Source organism: Nematostella vectensis, chromosome 13, assembly GCF_932526225.1.
Source record: "Nematostella vectensis chromosome 13, jaNemVect1.1, whole genome shotgun sequence".
NCBI lineage: Eukaryota > Metazoa > Cnidaria > Anthozoa > Actiniaria > Edwardsiidae > Nematostella > Nematostella vectensis.
This window is the reverse complement of record NC_064046.1, coordinates 4,233,763-4,253,133: the sequence shown is the minus strand read 5'-3', so window position 1 is coordinate 4,253,133 and position 19,371 is coordinate 4,233,763. Positions and strand designations below refer to the sequence as shown.

At 41.9% G+C, this 19,371-nt stretch overlaps 3 protein-coding genes across 3 annotated transcripts; all 3 read right to left on the bottom strand.

Annotated features, from left to right (window-relative positions):
- Nucleotides 1-1,193: 1,193 nt before the first annotated feature.
- On the bottom strand, nucleotides 1,194-2,906 carry LOC5512267. The gene has a single exon (XM_001632538.3). The coding sequence runs from the start codon at nucleotides 2,486-2,488 to the stop codon at nucleotides 1,571-1,573; it is 918 nt and encodes a 305-aa protein (XP_001632588.1). The 5' UTR covers nucleotides 2,489-2,906; the 3' UTR covers nucleotides 1,194-1,570.
- A 2,086-nt stretch (nucleotides 2,907-4,992) lies between these two features.
- LOC5512246 (regulation of nuclear pre-mRNA domain-containing protein 1B) lies at nucleotides 4,993-10,941 on the bottom strand. The gene is made up of 7 exons (XM_048720568.1): nucleotides 10,721-10,941; nucleotides 10,089-10,218; nucleotides 9,816-9,922; nucleotides 8,749-8,840; nucleotides 8,167-8,293; nucleotides 7,600-7,775; nucleotides 4,993-6,836 (listed from the first exon to the last, which is right to left on the bottom strand). Exons 1-7 carry the CDS (start codon nucleotides 10,869-10,871, stop codon nucleotides 6,672-6,674), a joined length of 948 nt encoding a protein of 315 aa, XP_048576525.1. The 5' UTR covers nucleotides 10,872-10,941; the 3' UTR covers nucleotides 4,993-6,671.
- A 3,840-nt stretch (nucleotides 10,942-14,781) lies between these two features.
- On the bottom strand, nucleotides 14,782-18,450 carry LOC5521721. The gene is made up of 6 exons (XM_048721143.1): nucleotides 18,145-18,450; nucleotides 17,474-17,542; nucleotides 16,984-17,019; nucleotides 16,632-16,667; nucleotides 16,047-16,076; nucleotides 14,782-14,972 (listed from the first exon to the last, which is right to left on the bottom strand). The coding sequence occupies exons 2-6, from the start codon at nucleotides 17,529-17,531 to the stop codon at nucleotides 14,812-14,814; spliced, it is 321 nt and encodes a 106-aa protein (XP_048577100.1). The 5' UTR covers nucleotides 17,532-17,542; nucleotides 18,145-18,450; the 3' UTR covers nucleotides 14,782-14,811.
- Nucleotides 18,451-19,371: the final 921 nt, after the last annotated feature.

Genomic DNA, 19,371 nt, shown 5'->3' with positions numbered 1-19,371 from the left:
ATAAATTTCTTGCAGGCCTGCTAGCTAAAGCATCGGGAAGGTTCGTTTCCTTATCCCTTTGATGACGTCATCGGACAAGAATTAGGGGGTAGAGGAGGGGGAGTGAAAGTAGTTATGACCTCTGTCACGCCATGCGCCTGAGCTCCAGTGCATCGCGTGACATAGGTTAGAACGACTGTGTAGAAAACTAGGGGTGGAGGCGGTGGAGAGCTTTATCGAGGAACAACGCGTCAATATGATTTTGGAAATATGTACCAAGGGGGGGGGGGGGGGGGGGGGACCCTGCCCACAATGCATTGGTTTCTGAGGGTCTAGACAAATTGAACGCTTTCGTAGATTATTTCAACAATCTACACCCCACCATTAAATTTACAAGCTCCCACTCCTATAACAATGTATCTTTTCTTGGCGTTTTTTCTCCCTTAATAGTAAAATCTAAACTGACCTTTACTAAACTCCAAACCTACTGACAAACACCAACACCTTCTTTTTTCATCTTGCCACCCTCACACACCAAAAGGGCTATCCCCTATAGCCTCGCCCTCCGTATTCGCCGCATTTGTTCTACAGAAGAAAGCTTTAATAACCGCCTCAACCGACGGGAAGAAACCGTTTAGTAAACCACACCAACCTATTTATCATCAACCACTATTTTCCTTAAGTTACTCCTTACTCAATTACTATTTTTATCTTTTGTTAGTTAATCACCAACAGACCAATGAACTTTGTACACCATAATAGCTGTAACATGCCACTGTAACTCATTTATAACCTGAAGAAGGCAGGTATTGGCCTGCCGAAATATCGTGGATATAAATTTTTACACACTTCTATCTTTCATGTAGATTGAAAGAATATTAAATAATTTCTCTTTTCTCAAAAGTTTTGAATTTCGATGCCATCAAAAATGGCCGCCATTGCAATGCACTGCGGAGATACTGCCAATGCATAAAAAATTCCTTTTTGTTCCCAGTTATTTCTCACTCCATCCCCCCTGAAAAATTAGGCCCCCTTTTTTCGGATTTCGCACCCCCCCCCCCCCCCCCCCCCCCCCGCCCAAAATAAAATCCTGGGTAAGGCCCTGGACTGCACACCAACTGGAAACAAGAAAAAACTTTGTCCACCACTAACCAATAACAACAAAGGACATTGATCAATTTTTCCCTTTTTTCGAGCAAAAGTGTAAACACAAATTCAAAGCTATTATTTATTTATAATTATACAAAATAATCGGTCTATAGGTAAGATACATAGGACTATTATATGTTTGTGATTATTATACAATGCTCTAAAAAATCGGCATTACATACTGTGAATTTGTTAGATTGTAGTTTGTACAATTTTCTTCTAGTCTCTCTTTGTGTAACAAAGCCCTCGTGGGCGTGGCCTACGATGATATTTACAGATTTCATGCCCCACACCCTCATGAAAAATCGGATCCGAATAATCCTCTATGATGCCATTTCTGGCGTAGACTCCTAAGCAGTATGGATATTCAGACTAACAATAAGGGCTATAAGAAAACTCTGGTGGGGGTAGATTAATCGCTGAAATGTTGCACTTAACAAATTCAATACGATACATTATCCTCCATCTTGTTAAAACGCAGTGTGACTTCGTCGCTTTTCCTTCCTCTCGTAAACCTCCACACGGACAGACCGACGCGCACGATGAACAGAACCACGGCTATGGAGAGCAGGACGATGGTAAAGATTCTATTCGTCTCGCTAGGGTTGCGCGCAATAATCCCAGACAGCCCAGTAATGACCACGGGGTAGACAGTGAAGGTAAACCTTAAGTACCTCTCAAGGACAAAATTCTCGATCACAAACCAGACCAGCAGCTCTACAGCGAGAATGGAGAGAATAATTGTCCCTGCTGTTACCTTGGAGACACCGTGAGCGTAGATCAAAGCCCCGTTCAGACTAAGCAGCGACGCAAGTGTCACCCAAGTCGTGTACGTAACGATTCCATTGAACACCAGGATATGCGTCGCGAAGAAGTCGAGTTTGGAGTAGGCGGCGAGCTCTTCGTTGCGAGGAACGACGCGATAGTAAGCTGTGGCTAGAGCGGCGTACAGAGAGAACCCGTGAAAGAACAGAATCCCACAGGACAGCTGCTTGAGTCCCCGACTCTGGACGACAAGCCACGAGGTGACGATACAGGAGCTGAGCGTGAAAAACACGAAGAACAGCCAGTCGAAAACCTCAGGGACCTTGCGACAGATGAGGGAGAACGAGTAGACAATCCACAAGCACTGCCAAGTATAGATCACTATCCAGATTTGAAATGTAGGGGGCGCCGGAGTGACATCTGTGGAAAACCTCCTCGACATTCCACCGACGCTTGACCCGTTTCCAAAGAGCACCTGAAAGGCTTCGGGTCGGTTCTTGGCGTTCGAAAACCTACTAAACATGAGGTTCATAGCGTAGGCCAATGCAGAGACAATGATGAACACATTTCGAAGGATAAGGGACCTATTTGCCATCTTGACGAGGGCTGGACGAACTTGGCGAGCGAGGGAATTACAAAGTGCACTGTGCTATATCGAAGTGATATGTACGCTAAGCCGCTCCCTGTGTACAGCTTTATACCCGTGCATTATTACGTAACAGAAGACGCTACGACGGTTGAAATTAAAATTGCAGTGTTGACAAATGCTTCTCGTTTTTCACAGGCGTCAATCAGCGAAGAAAACCATTATCGATGTTGACTTTTTGAAGCACGCAGCATTTTATATTGATATATAAAGGTATGAATGTGAATAAGATCACCTTTTTGTTATAATAAGTTTTCTTAAATAAGCTGTAACAAACTGCTGTCCTTTTCTAGACAAAGTGTTATGCCTGTTTGAGAGTTGGCCTGTGTAGCATTACGTAAGTCGAGTTAAGATGCTAATCGCTGAGCTTAGTTCATCTTTTGACCTCGGTCAACTACGTAAATACTCCCCCACAGGCTTACCAACCTCTAATTCAGTCTCCAGTCAATCCCAGTAGGGGAGGGGACAATGGCAAAAGCATTACCACAGGAATCCCGAGCGCCTGTGTTTCTTTTCTGCTGCTTTCTGGGCAAAGCGATGCCTGCGGAGGAGGCTACCCAATACCGAGGGGGCTGTTCATTAGTTGGAAATTAACAATAACTAATAGTGCCACTCGCAACAACATTTTATCATGGAAAGCTTTTCTTGTTATGGCTTTGGGATGATTCTTACTTTCACGTTCGTATTCAGTACTTTTTTTTATCTAGAAATAAAATAGATATGGAAATAAGCGCCTCTTCTGGGTAAAATCAAATAAGGGACGGCGTTTATCCGAGAAATTTACAATAGCCTACTAGTAGGCGTTTGTTGGTGTTTCCGCGATAAAAAAAAAAACCGCTTTTCCGTGTTTTGGGTGCCATCTTGGATTTATGATCGCGCGCGAGCTGGATGCGAGAGCAAAAGCTACCCTGGGCCCAAAGGGTACCGCTTGATGTCTGTGCATCGCTAGAATACCAAACCTGTCAGTTGATAATCAATTTTTTTAAACCTGTCAGTTTATTACCACAAAAATAGCCTTCGTGCGTAACAATTTTTACCAACTTGTCACTGATGGTTCCACGCGAAATTGATGCTGTACTATAGTATTAGCATCCATAACAAAACGTGGACTTTAAAAGCACACTAGCATACACACATTGGCACCAGTCGGGCCAAGACGGGACGCTAGCACAGTCTATTACCCGTGCAGTTCGGCAACCATGGACAGCTGTTTCGTCCTTATTAGGACTCGTCAGCATGGCATAGCCGGTTTGCCTCAGTTAAACTTCATCGGCAAAAAAACTGCAGGGCGACTTCGACTCGAACGAAGTGCTTTAAACCACAGCTTTGATCCATGTGGGATCTAGAGCTGCGACCGGGCTGGAGAGGTGCGAGGGAATGGGACCAAGGTTGCGGTACACCAGCCGAGCGGGTAGTCATCCTTGGGAAGGCAGGGCTTCAAGGTCAGCGTAAAGAGGCGCGAGAACGAGGCGACGAAAGAGGGGGGGGGGGGGGGGGGGGGCAAAGGAGAAGAGAAAGGAGGCAGAGGAATTTTTCTCGCTAATTTCTATCCCCCCTACCCCTGCGAGCCGGCTCTTCTGTGTTTTTTCGTTGTCCAGGATTTCAGGATCCAAGGAATCCCGACATCTCCAAAACAGGAATTTCCGAGTTAACCCACTCAGAGCCGGCTCGCAGCTAGGGGGGGGGGGGGGGGGGGGGGGGGGGGGGGGAGTGGGGGTTACGTTGAAAATAAAATTCCGCAAGGCGTATCGCTGGCTAAACAGGCTTATGTGATCCAGTGTCCTCTTGCCGCCGGCCGCCGCCGCCCTTCGTCGGGTGCGTGGCTCCATCCCTGGGGATATGAAAGGGTTGGTCGCTGGCGGGAGGAATGGTATATTAATCTATTCATTTATTTAGACACTTCTGTCAAATAGACTCCTCACATGGGATAAGATTGTTACAGTCTCTGTCGGCCGCCCTATTGTCAGATTGTCATCATAGCAAGATACCAAGCGTGTGAATACATCCAATAGTCCAGTTTCGAATTTACTAACTCGCTAGGACAAACGGACTATAAATGGACTACAAAAAAGCGCAAAAATACACTGCAATCCTCGAGGACAAATGCACACATGCAGCACACCAGCGAGAATTCCTTGGAGCTTAGAATGAAACGATTGGTTGAGACCGTTTTCATGTTGCGCGCAAATCCAAAACGTCCCAGACTGGGGAACCACAGCTAATCTATAATGTCGTACAAAGTGGAGTTTACAGACGAAGCCATAAAAAAAATGCTGTTAGGAGAGTGCTATAGTCAAATTGGCGCTAGAGTCAAATACCCCTTCGTTCGCATTTTGGAACGCATTTGAAAATGATTTGTCTGGAACCAAGGCACGCACTGATTTATAAGTTCCTAGTGCCTCTGCCCAGAAGCACAGCGGATATTCGAAGCTGGACAATTCTATTATCGGCTGTTTTGGTGAAACCTATCCAATATCTTTTATTGAATTCGGTAAATAGAGTATAAAACTTCTAAGATGGTTATTTTTAAAACTAAAGCATAATTTTCCTCATCTATCTACGGCATGACAGGACCCTGTCAGCAGCCCTGTTATTGTTTTCACTAAATATCGAAAGACAAATTGCGTCTCAACAAGAATAAATAGAGGGTATACAACAGTGGCTGAGCTCGAAAAAAACTGAAAACTACAGAGAATTTAGTAAAGTTTATAGATAATGAGAAGAATTCTAAATTTACATCATCCAAAGCCACAAGTAAACTACATTGTTTAGAAAATTGACGTCGTGTTGCGAGACTTAGAAGTTAGATACAGAATAACCTCAAAGTTGTTTTGCTGCCTTTTTATTCTAAATTAGGAAAAAACATCCTAATATCTCGCTACTTACTTTAAGGTTATGTGTGATTTCAAAAAATCCAAACCCCCCTAAAGAGATCTTCTCAAAGACCCCACACACACACACACAGACACACCCCACCCCCTAGTAATCGACACTAAAAGACATTGCTTCCCCCAGCAACGGAAATACCATTTCGGGCAAAAGTGCACATTGACTAAAGTAATTCCAGGAATGTCTTTAAAATAACCAGTGGGGGAATTTTGAAGCTCCCTAAAATGCCCCGTTTTCCAGATATGTTATGCGAACGCGAAAGCAAGGCTTTGTCAATTAGCATTTGTTTACAGCCTTTTATTTACAATTTTTGGTCATCTTTTTCTTGCGGAATTACCGCTTTATCGTATACGAACAAAGAGTAAAAAACTGCAAAAGACGGCTGCAAACACTCCAATTTGTCAATGCCTCATTTAGTGCTCAAATTTTAAATCTGGAGGGCGGCGGCCAATTAAGCCTTCCAAGGGCCGACAATAAACTTGTTTTAAAGTTTTTAACTTTGTTATAATTTAAAACTCGTTGCTACCATTCAAAAGATAGTATTTCTTATCGTCGACTCACAAAACGTTTTCATCAGAGAGAGGTTTTTTGCTTTAGGCATATAATGCAATGAGACAAACAGGCACGACTTATTTGATAGTCTCGTTCTTAATGTCAGATTAAATGTCGATTAAATATTAATGCTAAAAAGAATGATTCCTCTATTTCAAAAACAAAACATAACTAGGCAATCACCCAATGATTTAAATGGAAAGGAACTATAGTATCATATCATTCCATGCCATGTTTTTTTTTTTCTCTCTAGATCTGTTCCTAAGCCTTCAATTTCCAACAGAAGAGTGTGCTTTTTTGTCTCATGTAATTCTACAATGTGAACCCAGGCAAATAACAAATACTCGGGGTGTTTTCCAAGAGGGAACTATAATCCCTTGATAATTCAAGTGTTAAAAAAAAACGGGGTAGAAGGGGGGGTGGGGCTCTTAAGGCCACTTTAGGGGAGGGGGTGCGTATGGTATCTTTGGGGGAGAAGTTCTAATGGCCTCTTTGGGGGAGGGGTTTCTTAAGGCGTCTTTGGGGGGGAGGGGGGGGGAGTTTCTTTGGCCTTTGGGGGTGGAGAGTCCCTATGGCCTTTCTGGGTGAATTTTTTCAAAAACCAAGCAGTGAGAAATCTGAAGAACAACTACTATCCTTAAAAATCATGTTGCTAAAAAAAAGTTACCCACACCCTTTAAATAGCTGAATGTCATGATCTGTGTCCAGAAGAGCTGGCAAATAGATCCCCTGCTGATGGTAGAGGTGCCAGGCCTCCATCAACATCTGGAAGCTTTGACAGGTCTGGTAAGTTGTCCAGGTGGGATTTCAACTCTTTGCGAACAATAGTGACTTTTTCAAGTTTTCCTCTGAATTCCTGAATCATAGAAGCATCAAAAGTATTCTTAGACAGTCGTTCAGTTACAGAACATCAACCCCAAACAATGCTAAGAAAACTTCTAGAATGTCAAATAATGCTGCCTTTTGGGTGACAAGCTCCAATGCACTCTGGCATTTGGTTTCAAAACAGCAACAACAAAAAGAAATTTATTAAGCACTTACAAGTCAGCCAAAAGGTGTCTATGTTAGAAAAGGCTTATTTTAATTTTATTCTTTTTTGCTTGCTGGCATGACATCTACAGCCACTTCTGTGTATATTTTGGGTGAGTTTTATTGCAAGTCACCTATTGACCAACAAATCAAGAACATATGAAGCTAGCCAACTTATCAACATGTGACATTTTACATGAATTGTCAGGCAGAATGTTGTGAAGCCATGAAACCAGAATGTTGTGAAGCCCTTTGGGGGTATTCATGTATTGTCCTTTACTAGTATCCTAAACAGTGTATTAAAATTGTCTTTTTTTTTGTTCTAAACAGGGTATGCTGTTTCATTTTTTTTGTTGTTGTTGTTACAGATCCTTGGCAGCACTCCTATACACAAACAGGGACTTAGTACCCCCCTTTCCCAAGATCTCCCTGATCTTTCCACAACATGGCTACAGTACCTCTACACATGGCTACCACATAACATGGCTACCTCTACACATGGCTACCTAAACACATGGCTACCTCAACACATGGCTACCTCAACACATGGCTACCTCTACACATGGCTACCTCTACACATGGTTACTTACCTCAAGCCTCTTTTCTGCCTCTTGGAGTTTTTGTTTTTGTAGAGAAATAAATGCTGTTAGCATCTTGGAAAGTGTTATTCTGTCCTCAAGTTCAGCAGATAGTCTTCCATTGTACTCAGCCAGCAAGACACAGGCTTTGTCAACAATTCTTGTTAATCTCTCGCCTGTCTCTTTGTCTATAAAAGGGAACAATAGCTATGGGACTATTGCACACAAAAACTATAAAACAGAGCCTTAGTTTTAAGTGTCTCTGTCAAAGAAAACTTGAAAGAGTGTGGAAGAGCATGCTATTCATCTAGTTAGTCATCAAGACACAAGCTTTGTCAACAATTCTGTTAATCTCTCGCCTGTCTCTTTGTCTACAAAAGGGAACAATAGCTATGGGACTATTGCACACAAAAACTAAAAATAAAATGTGTGGATGTGTGGAGAGAGTGTGGAAGAGCATGCTATTTATTTAGTTAGCTAGTTAGCTGCTTTCTTCATGCTACAAAATTAGAAAAAAAAACAAGTGACATGATAAGGTGAAGCAAACAGACTCTCATAGTAGCCCCTCCAATTCAATACCTTCAATTTTTTCCAACAATGACACATCTTGGACCTCAGCTGGTAGATTAGCAATCTTTTCACGTACGGCAGCATCCTGTGAGGCTGATTCCTCTAGCTCTTGCAGCGCTTTAATAAGCTCCTCTACCTGTTCAGATAAGGGAATAGCAATCCTTGCTAACATGTACTAACTTTTAGCTTCCTTAGAGAATAATTTCAAGATAGTTTTAATTGAATATAGAATAATTAAAGCTCCCTCCTTAATCAGTCCTTTTTCATCTCCCTTTAAGCCAGTCAATCCAACTTGCTTGATGCATACAGTCGTTTCATAGGCTATGAATCACAGTGAATTTCAATCTCGCTTACAACCAAACAGTTCAATTCTTTTTTTAAAGTTTAAAAAAATATATGGAAAATTTGTACATTGTATTTCAATAAAATAATGTGAGTTAAGAAGATTCAAAATAAAAACAAAATCCTTGAATGACCTTAAAACGGTTTGGATAAACAAGGTTTATTCTTACATGCCATATAAATCTAATCTAATCTATAGTCCTAATAATAATTACTCAATCCATAAAAAAAAATAATAAATTGACTTACATCAGGAGCGGGAACCGGACTACTATCTTTGCTGTCATCCTCTATTCTAGACTTTTTGCTTGGTGGAGGAGATTCAACAGGAGACCCAATTGCTGTGGATGATTGAATGCATTATCAGTACAGGACCGTGTATCTACAGTACAGTGGCTCTTTCAAATCTCTGACAAAAGTTAAAAATCACAAGACTATTTCTATCGAGCCATAGCTAACATAGGTATCGAGCCATAGCTAACATAGGTATCGAGCCATAGCTAACATAGGGCAACTACCACCCTATTCCCCTGAATAAGCGCCCCCCTCCCCTCCCCAGGTTTTATGTAGATGAGTAAAATGACTGTCACAATGTAGTTCTAAGAAAAACCCTGGAGCTCAAAGAAAGGACAAGAGAAAGAGAGAAAGAGTATTTAATGGGTGAAAATTGAAAAAAGCTGCGTCCAAGTTGTAATAATGATATAGAGAAAAGAAACTAAAATAAAATTGTAGAATAAAATTGATATTAAATGAATTTAAACACTGTTGGCCTTTTGTTTTGAAAATTTGCCTTTTTTAATAAGTGCCTGCCCTAGAATAAGCAACTTCCCCGAATAAGCACCCCGTCTGACAGTCGAAAAATTTAATAAACGCTAGAGCGCTTATTAAAGTAAATACGGTAAGCACTGATGGTAATAATAATTTGAATAGGAAAAATCAGTGCAGGATGTAAGGAACCAATAGCCATTGTAAGATGTTGTAGCTATTAAACATCTCTTTGCAGTGTGAATATACAAGGTTTTTCCATCATGTCCAGTAAATTTGTTGTGCTTGGTCTTTGGGAGTCCTGTGCTACCACAAGGCTTCCTAATATCAGCAATATAAAAGCTTAAGTAAAGGCTGGTTCTCACTAGGACTTAAGCACAAGCATAAGTGCAAACGGAAGCGTGACACATGTGAATCGGCCAAACATAAGCACAAGCGCAAGAAAATCACACAGTTGCGTTCTCTTGTGCTTATTAATCTAGTGAGAATCGGAAAACTATGTGTGTTTCGCTTGCGCTTATGTCCAAGTGAGAGCTAACCTTAACACTTACCTAATCCTTTGCGTATTTTTTCTATGAAAGAGAGTTCAAATACTCCCCTTTCTGACCAAATATTCAGCAATCTCTCCAAGCCTTTGGCTGTGTCTTTATCTCCACCTCTAAAAATAAAATATGTAATCTTTCAAACAGTTTCAGTAGAGGAAATAGGGTTTTTCAAAGGTTGATTCAATAGATTAAAGGCTCCCAAGGCTTCAACATTTAAAACAAGGCTTCAGATATTAAAACTGTAACAATTTGGTGTCCTGGGTCTACAAGTCTACTCACTGTCCAACAAATTTGAAGGCAGAAGGCATGGCAGCCTTGAACTCAAGATTGTATTCATTTCCTTTCTTTTTGCTGTTTTGAAGCACATCATTTGCTAAGTACATAAAAGTCAGCCTCTTGCTTGTTTTTACTGAAAAGCAGAAACGACATAACGCATATGCAATAATGCCTAGTGCACACTAGCAACATAACGACATGGGCGCGCACACTATGTTTAGCCCGACATAACGACAAGGACATAATGACATAAAAGAAAAAACATGTTTTTTCTCTTATGTCGTTATGTCCATGTCGTTATGATGTTTTTTCTTTTATGTCATTATGTCCATGTCGTTATGTCTGTGCGCGCCCATGTCGTTATGTCGATATGTCGCTATCGCTAGTGTGCACTAGGCATAAGTAAAAATTCTTACATGATCTTAATATTTAGACGGGATAATTCAATTTTACAATTCCTAGAAAGTTATTACTACTAGTAGGAATTAATCAACATCAACACCTTATATTCATTTTACCAGGAATCAATTCTTGCCTTAAGCTGTCTAGGTCACATGTTAAATGAACCACTGACGTGGTTTCGCATTTTCTTTGTCAAAACAAATAGTTGTCGATTCGAAAGCTTACTGACTAACCTTTACGGATTTCCTTATTCCAAACTTGTACCACGGTCTTGGCGTGTTTTCTGTGATGGATCAGCCATAGCGATAATGTCTGTACACTCTGTTGTGTATTAGATAGATCATGGAGTTTCTTTTCTAGTGTACTTGCTGAAAACGATGTCATGTTTATTTCGCATTACACAAGGAAAATACAAATGGGGGAAGCAATTTCCCACGGACGTAGATTGTGGTCGAGTCCGCGGAATCCCAGCGGTCATACCCAACACAGTCGGTAAGTACTTTAAGTACGCATCCTGAAGTGTATCATACACAGCTATCAACACGATACACAGCTATCTACACCATACACAGCTATCCACACCATACACAGCTATCTACACCATACACAGCTATCCACGCCATACACAGCTATCCACACCATACACAGCTATCCACACCATACACACCATACACAGCTATCCATAGCTATCCACACCATACACAGCTATCCACACCATACACAGCTATCCACCCCATACACAGCTATCCACGCCATACACAGCTATCCACACCATACACAGCCATACACAGCTATCCACAGCATCCACACCATCCACAGCTATCCACACCATCCACAGCTATCCACACCATCCACAGCTATCCACACCATACACAGCTATCCACACCATACACAGCCATACACACCATACACAGCTATACACACGATACACAGCTATCTACACCATACACAGCTATACACACGATACACAGCTATCTACACCATACACAGCCATCCACACCATACACAGCTATCCACACTATACACAGCTATCCACACTATACACAGCTATTAGCACCATACACAGCTATCCACACCATCCACAGCTATCCACACCATCCACAGCTATCCGCACCATACACAGCTATCCACACCATACACAGCTATCTACATCATACACAGCTATCCACACCATACACAGCTATCCACACCATACACAGCCATACACACCATACACAGCTATCTACACCATACACAGCCATCCACAGCGATCCACACCATCCACACCATCCACAGCTATCCACACCATCCACAGCTATCCACACCATCCACAGCTATCCACACCATACACAGCTATCCACCCCATACACAGCTATCCACACCATACACAGCTATCCACACCATACACACCATACACAGCCATCCACAGCTATCCACACCATCCACAGCTATCCACACCATCCACAGCTATCCACACCATACACAGCTATCCACCCCATACACAGCTATCCACACCATACACAGCTATCCACACCATACACAGCTATCTACGCCATACACAGCTATCCACACCATACACAGCTATCCACGCTATACACAGCTATCCACATCATACACAGCCATCCACACCATCCACAGCTATCCATACCATCCACAGCTATCCACATTATCCACAGCTATCCACACCATCCACAGCTATCCACACCATCCACAGCTATCCACATTATACACGGCCATACACAGCTATCCACACCATCCACAACCATCCACACCATGCACGGCCATACTCAGCTATCCACACCATCCACAGCTATCCACACCATACACAGCAATCCACACCATACACAGCCATCCACGCCATACACAGCTATCCATGCTATACACAGCCATACACAGCTATCCACACCATACACAGCTATCCACGCCATGCACGGCCATACTCAGCTATCCAAACCATCCACAGCTATCCACACCATACACAGCTATCCACACCATACACACCTATCCACACCATACACAGCTATCTACACCATACACAGCTATCCACGCCATACACAGCTATCCACACCATACACAGCCATCCACAGCTATCCACAGCATCCACACCATCCACAGCTATCCACACCATCCACAGCTATCCACAGCTATCCACACCATCCACAGCTATCCACACCATCCACAGCTATCCACACTATACACGGCCATACACAACTATCCACACCATCCACAGCCATCCACACCATCCACAGCTATCCACACCATACACAGCTATCCACAGCTATCCACACCATCCACAGCTATCCACACCATCCACAGCTATCCACACCATCCACAGCTATCCACACTATACACAGCCATACACAGCTATCCACACCATACACAGCTATCCACGCCATGCACGGCCATACTCAGCTATCCAAACCATCCACAGCTATCCACACCATACACAGCTATCCACACCATACACACCTATCCAAACCATCCACAGCTATCCACACCATACACAGCTATCCACACCATACACACCTATCCACACCATACACAGCTATCCACGCCATACACAGCTATCCACACCATACACAGCTATCTACACCATACACAGCTATCCACACCATCCACAGCTATCTACACCATCCACAGCTATGCACACCATCCACAACAATCTACACCATCCACAATTATCTACACCGTACACACCTATCCACACCATCCACAGCTATCCACACCATCCATAGCTATCCACACCTATCTACACCATCCACAACTATCCACACCATACATAACTATCTACACCATACACAGCTATCCACATTATACACAGCAATCCAAAGCTTTAATCGAACTGATAGGGATGCTCGTCGTATTTTTCATCTCTGAAAATTCACTGATCTCAAAATGGCCTCGGTCAGCACCTATTCAGAACCTCGGTCACAATTTAACTATACGGACCTTCAAGCCGGTAAATAACCAGCTTTTAGGGATTCCCCAAACCAGTAGATAGCTTTGATTTGCTCCTTTATCTTGGGATATCCGAGTTTCGCGTCGCGCGCAAGATTCAATGCCAATCTAAGACATTTTTCGGTAATATTAAAAACAAATTCTTATTTAATCTAACTGAGTTGGGGAATACTAAAACAATTATTCCCCTCAGGCTAAGTTTAAACGTCGTATTATGAGTGAGCCGTATTAAATGCAAATGCATGCAAATGAATCGAATCGATTGTTTCATCTTCATGCATTTGCATTTAATACGGCTCATGGATAATACGACGTTTGAACTTAGCCTCAGGGTCGATGAACAGCGGCAGGATATATCCACCATTAGTTTCCCCCAAACCAGTGGATAGCGATTTTTGCGCGCTCTGATTGGCTCTTGTATCTCGGAATTTTCGTGGATATTCATCTTCCCTTTGGGGAATAATTGTTCAATATTCATCTCCCCTTTTGGGAATGATTGTTCGATATTTCTAACCTTTCTCAAAACTACTCCTGGACCCAGTTTAATAATATTGTTGTAGGGCGAGAATATTTATTATATAAATTTCGTAAGGCTTTTCCGTGCAAGATTTTTTTTAGATAGCTTGTTGTTTACAGTAGTTGTCCGGTCAATATTTAGAGAAACCTTTTTCAATTAGTGGTAGGTCAAACCAATGAATGGCGTCAATGACTGACCTAAAAAAAAAAACAATGTAAAAAAGCACCCAGGATAATGCAGTGTCAGCTTGCTCGATTGTTTTCGCCACCAACCTTGCCCTCGTCCCAAATGGTGAACAAAATGGCCCTGCAGATTGGTATCCGTTTAAGAGATGTGCAGGGACGAGAAGGACCATTTTATGTTTCATGGGGAGTGTGAATATTTTGGGGGCGCGATAGTTTGTTTTCACTGGGATCTAGGTGGCTGTGTCGTTTTTTTTTCCCGACATCTTTTTCACATTTCAACTTCACAGTCTGAGTAGCCTGAATTTCAGGCGCCTTTTCCCTGAAATTCAGACTACTGTCTGAGTCGATATGAGGGAAATTTTCGATGAGCCGTTAGCATCAATCAGTTGTTTTCAAAACCTTTTCTTTCCACAAAAAATCAGGAACCGGTAGCACTGTCTAAAAATCATATCTCTTTCCTTAAACAAGGTTTATCCCGACCAAGGAAATCCCGACCTTCCCCTCAAACTGCGTTGAAAAAAATTACGAACCACCCCCAAAACGTAGCAGCCCACGACGTGGCAACAAAATATGTGAACTGAAATATGTAACAAAATAGGTATAAGAATGGTGTCATCTGGAAATTTTTTTATTTTCTAGAGCAAGTATTTTTCTATCTGTAACTCAAGAAGACAGTGTATAAGAATCAGTTGTTACAAAAGACGCAGCGCCAGTTGGATGTGTAGTCAGAGAGACTTATTTTCGCGCAGCCTCTATGCTGCCATTGCTGGCACGATGAACACAAAACCATGTTGGATTGTGTTCTCCTATTACACAGGTTGCACAGATTCTTGGATGTTTTGATTCCTGAAAGGAAATACGAAGAGTATTTAGTGATAATTCACAAAAATTAAAAGAATATTTATTCAACCTGTAGAGGATAAATGATATCAAGTTGCCAAAAAACGGAATGACATTTCAGTTTCATTTTAGAATTTGCGAAAAAGGCGAGGGAATATTTACAAACACCGTCATTTATGGGCCGGGTGTACTTCTTTTTCAATTACGACCCATCAATATCGACCCGTAATTTGCTGGGAAAGTGTTTTTCGAGCTATCTGCTGGAAAAAGGAACAGATAAATCTTTCCCAGCAACTTTTAAAATTTATATTTTTGGCATCAGAACACATAGAAACGACGGAATATGACGTTCCAGCGGAGGAGAGTGTCGTTTTGTGCTCGTGAATATGAGGATATTAATTGGGGCATCACACACACACAAAAAAATTGTGCTTATCACAGCTTACGCAAAAAGCTGATTTCCATATAATCGCAAGGATAAACTAATTTAAGCTAGCTAAAAAAAGCTAAACTGTAAGAAGTGAAATAATTTCAAACAATGGTTTTCGCATTAACCGTAACCGTAAAAAAGTCTATATTTTTCATTGAAAACCCCCCGGGGTAATGACTCGAGAGATTTGTTACACGACCGACCGCCATCTTGTTTTTTTTTTTTTTTTGTTTATAAATAGAATAGAAACGAGGCCAAGCAGAAACCTGGAAATGAGAATATGTCGGATGACGAAGAGGTTTGTCGCAAAAGTTTTACATATGATTATAAATTACGAGCTCCAGTGGCGGATCCAAAATTTCAAAATGGGGGGTGGATAAAGGCAGAAGTCGGCTGATAACTGATCCAGTGTTTTTTGGTAAGTCACATAGATCTAAAGATACTTCAAGCTGAATTGGATTTGTCGCGTCAGCAAAGTCAAGCATGGCGAAGGCACATGGACAGTACCTCCCGTCCCTCAAACAAAGTGACTTTTCTTAATTTTTCTTATAAAGAGGGGTGGATATCCACCCAATCCACCCCCCTGTATCCGCCCCTGAGCATGACAGCCGGCAAAAACGTCAGGCGAATACAACACTGCCTTTACTTACCCTTACTCTTGCTTACTTTGACTTTTCGCCCTGTTTTAAATGATTTCAAACAAAACAGATTAAAATGTGGGCTGAATCTTTGCAGCAAAAACGGTTGCATCGCTACCACCGCTGAGGGGGGGGGGGGGGGGGGGGGGGAACTAGGGCAGTTCAGTGAAATTAGTTTGGCGCCGCCCGCTCGCCCTGCCGCGCATTTGGTTTACATGTATCCTCCAAACACCCACGAAATACCCACCTGGGTATATCAAGAATGAGTAAAATCCCCCACGCATACAATCATGAATCCTGCATTCTGATTGTTTCCGCCACTCACTATCTATCGGGCGATAGTGAGTAGCGAAAATGCTGCCGTAATACAGCCCAAGCCCATGAAAATAAATACGTTTTGATTATAAATCGATGTATGTATGCGAGTGTGATATTCCCTTTCGCAAGCCACACATCATGACACATGACAAATTCCCCTGGATCTCTGAGGATGGTCTTGAATGGCTTGTCAAGGCTCGACCCTGGGTCCTCAACTCCGTATAAACCGGCATATTGATATCATATTGCATTCTGCTAGGAGAGTCAGCTCATGCATACCTGATTTTTCTGATGTTTTCCGTTTCTGTTGCGATCCTATAATAAAGACCAACCACATTGATTCAGTACTCTTTGCCATTATTGCGCATGGGAAATTTTCATATGACTGTCATGAAAGCGAATCATAAACAATTCACTGTCAAATAAAACGCAAAAGAAATTCAACATAAAATCAATCAGGGAGCGAAGTAAATAAAAATTGTGACTCCAAAAAATGAATTTCCTTTCAAAGTAATGACAATTGTTTGCTCTAAGCAATATAATTGGCTAATGATTCAGAGTACGTGCTCGCTATCATTGAATTTTAAAGAATTTAAACAAAATTGCCGACAAATGCAAGTTAATTACTGACCTGCGGCAGCACCCGCAGCTCCCAGGAAAGGCTCTACTGTAAAAAAAAAAAGAAAAAAAAAAAAAAGAAAGAGGCATTTTTAATGTTTGGAGTAATGGGCGAACTCCCCTTTAAAGCGATGGGTACATTAGCATACAAGGCATGATCAATTTTAAATCATTTAGAATATTACAATAAAAAATACAATATTAGTCATTTGATACTTCTATTGCGCTCATTGCATAGAATGATCATGAGCGCGTTATAATTGTATAAAAAAAGATAACAATACAAGGAATGAACAATAATTGAAGAAAATTGCCGATAAATATGAGTTAATTTCCCACCTGCGGCAGCACCCGTGGCATCCATGGCATAATTTGCACACGTGGCATTATTATCCAGGTAAGGCTCTACTTAAAAAGAAAATGATGATATGATGTCTCCTATGATCGAAATCGACAAGGCACTGCGCGGTAAGATGTCAAGAAACTATAATAGCTCTACTTACGTCGAGTTTGCGTTGCATTGGCTGTTGCCTGTTTGCCCTTTGCCTTGTCTTGTGCCATTCGATTTCCAACTATTAGATAAATTTAATTGCTATTTATTTCGAGGAAGCGTTCCCACGGCCTAAATTATGGGGTTATTTGAAGCCCAGGTAGGCTTTGAAAATGAAATGACGCGATTTTCTTAGAGATGTTAATCGAGAATGACACAAACGTGGCCAAATGCTACACACAAGAACAGAAATAGTTCTTTGGGGATAAGGGCATGGTATTTGCGACCACGAACCCTTACAAAAATAGACAACTTTTGAAATAGACATCTTTCGTTCGCCTCGCTCGGAATCTAGATCTTACGTAGATCTACTTATTTATCGGCAAAAATGAGAGTAACTTTATAAAGGTAAGGTCAAGAACGCGTGGTCTCAGAACATCACCGTCATGAAAGTGTAAAAAAAAAACACTGAAAAACGGCTATTTTCTTGGTGTTGGCGGGTTCCGTCATTCCACGATTTACTAACACCCCACGTGTCATAAGTAACAAAGACACTAAGTGGATTTTCATGAAATCGGGACAACTTCAACATAAAATCCGGATAACGATTCCAGTCAAATTCAAACGCAAAAGGCGTGGACTGCTATTTGTAATGCAAATAAAATGTATGTTATTCATACTCACGATCCTCGAACGATTTTCGTGTATCCTTCTCCAGACACTCGTAGGGCAAACTAACACCATTTAGTTGTTTTACGTTCTTGTTTGGCCCCGCCCTCTTCTGCGAGAAGAGTAAGGAGAGGACACTTTCGCCAGAAAAAAACCAGCCCTTCTTTGACCCAGTGGCACCTGCCTTCTTGAGGGCCTCTCTCACGGTTTTTTCCTCCCTTGTATAGTGTGGATAGCTGTGTATGGTGTGGATGGCTGTGTATGGTGTGGATAGCTGTGTATGGCGTGGATGGCTGTGTATGGCGTGGATGGCTGTGTATGGTGTGGATAGCTGTGTATGGTGTGGATAGCTGTGTATGGTGTGGATAGCTGTGTATGGCGTGGATAGCTGTGTATGGTGTGGATAGCTGTGTATGGTGTGGATAGCTGTGTATGGTGTGGATAGCTGTGTATGGTGTGGATGGCTGTGTATGGTGTGGATAGCTGTGTATGGCGTGGATGGCTGTGTATGGCGTGGATGGCTGTGTATGGTGTGGATAGCTGTGTATGGTGTAGATAGCTGTGTATGGTGTGGATAGCTGTGTATGGCGTGGATAGCTGTGTATGGCGTGGATGGCTGTGTATGGTGTGGATAGCTATGGATAGCTGTGTAGCTGTGTATGGTGTAGATAGCTGTGTATGGTGTAGATAGCTGTGTATGGTGTGGATAGCTGTGTATGGTGTGGATAGCTGTGTATGGTGTGGATGGCTGTGTATGGTGTAGATAGCTGTGGATGGTGTGGAAGGTGTGTATCGTGTGTACGTATGTTGTGGTATACACTATCTTATGATACACTTCAGGATGCGTACTTAAAGTAGTTACCACACAGTCGGAATTTTCCGATCACCATCTGCGAGATTGCGAGATTGTCGGAGAAATCCAAGATGGCGATCCGACTTTGGTGTGTGGTGACAGATCATATAAATATCTAGTCTTAGTTTATTTATTTAGTGTTTATTAATTTATATGTCGTCAGGCAGATTAAAAAATTAAATGAGCAAGAACGGACGAGTCAGCCAATTAGTTTCCTAATCTCGTCTTAGTAACGCGCGGGTTCGTTGTTTTGCGTTTTATCTCTGGTAAATCACAACAAGAACGTAAACGTTTAGCAGGCGAAATGACGAAAAACATGACGTGACGCTTCAAATACGCCCATTTCACACCGAATAAGGCGTAGAACTTCTCTGAGTACTAAGTTACTT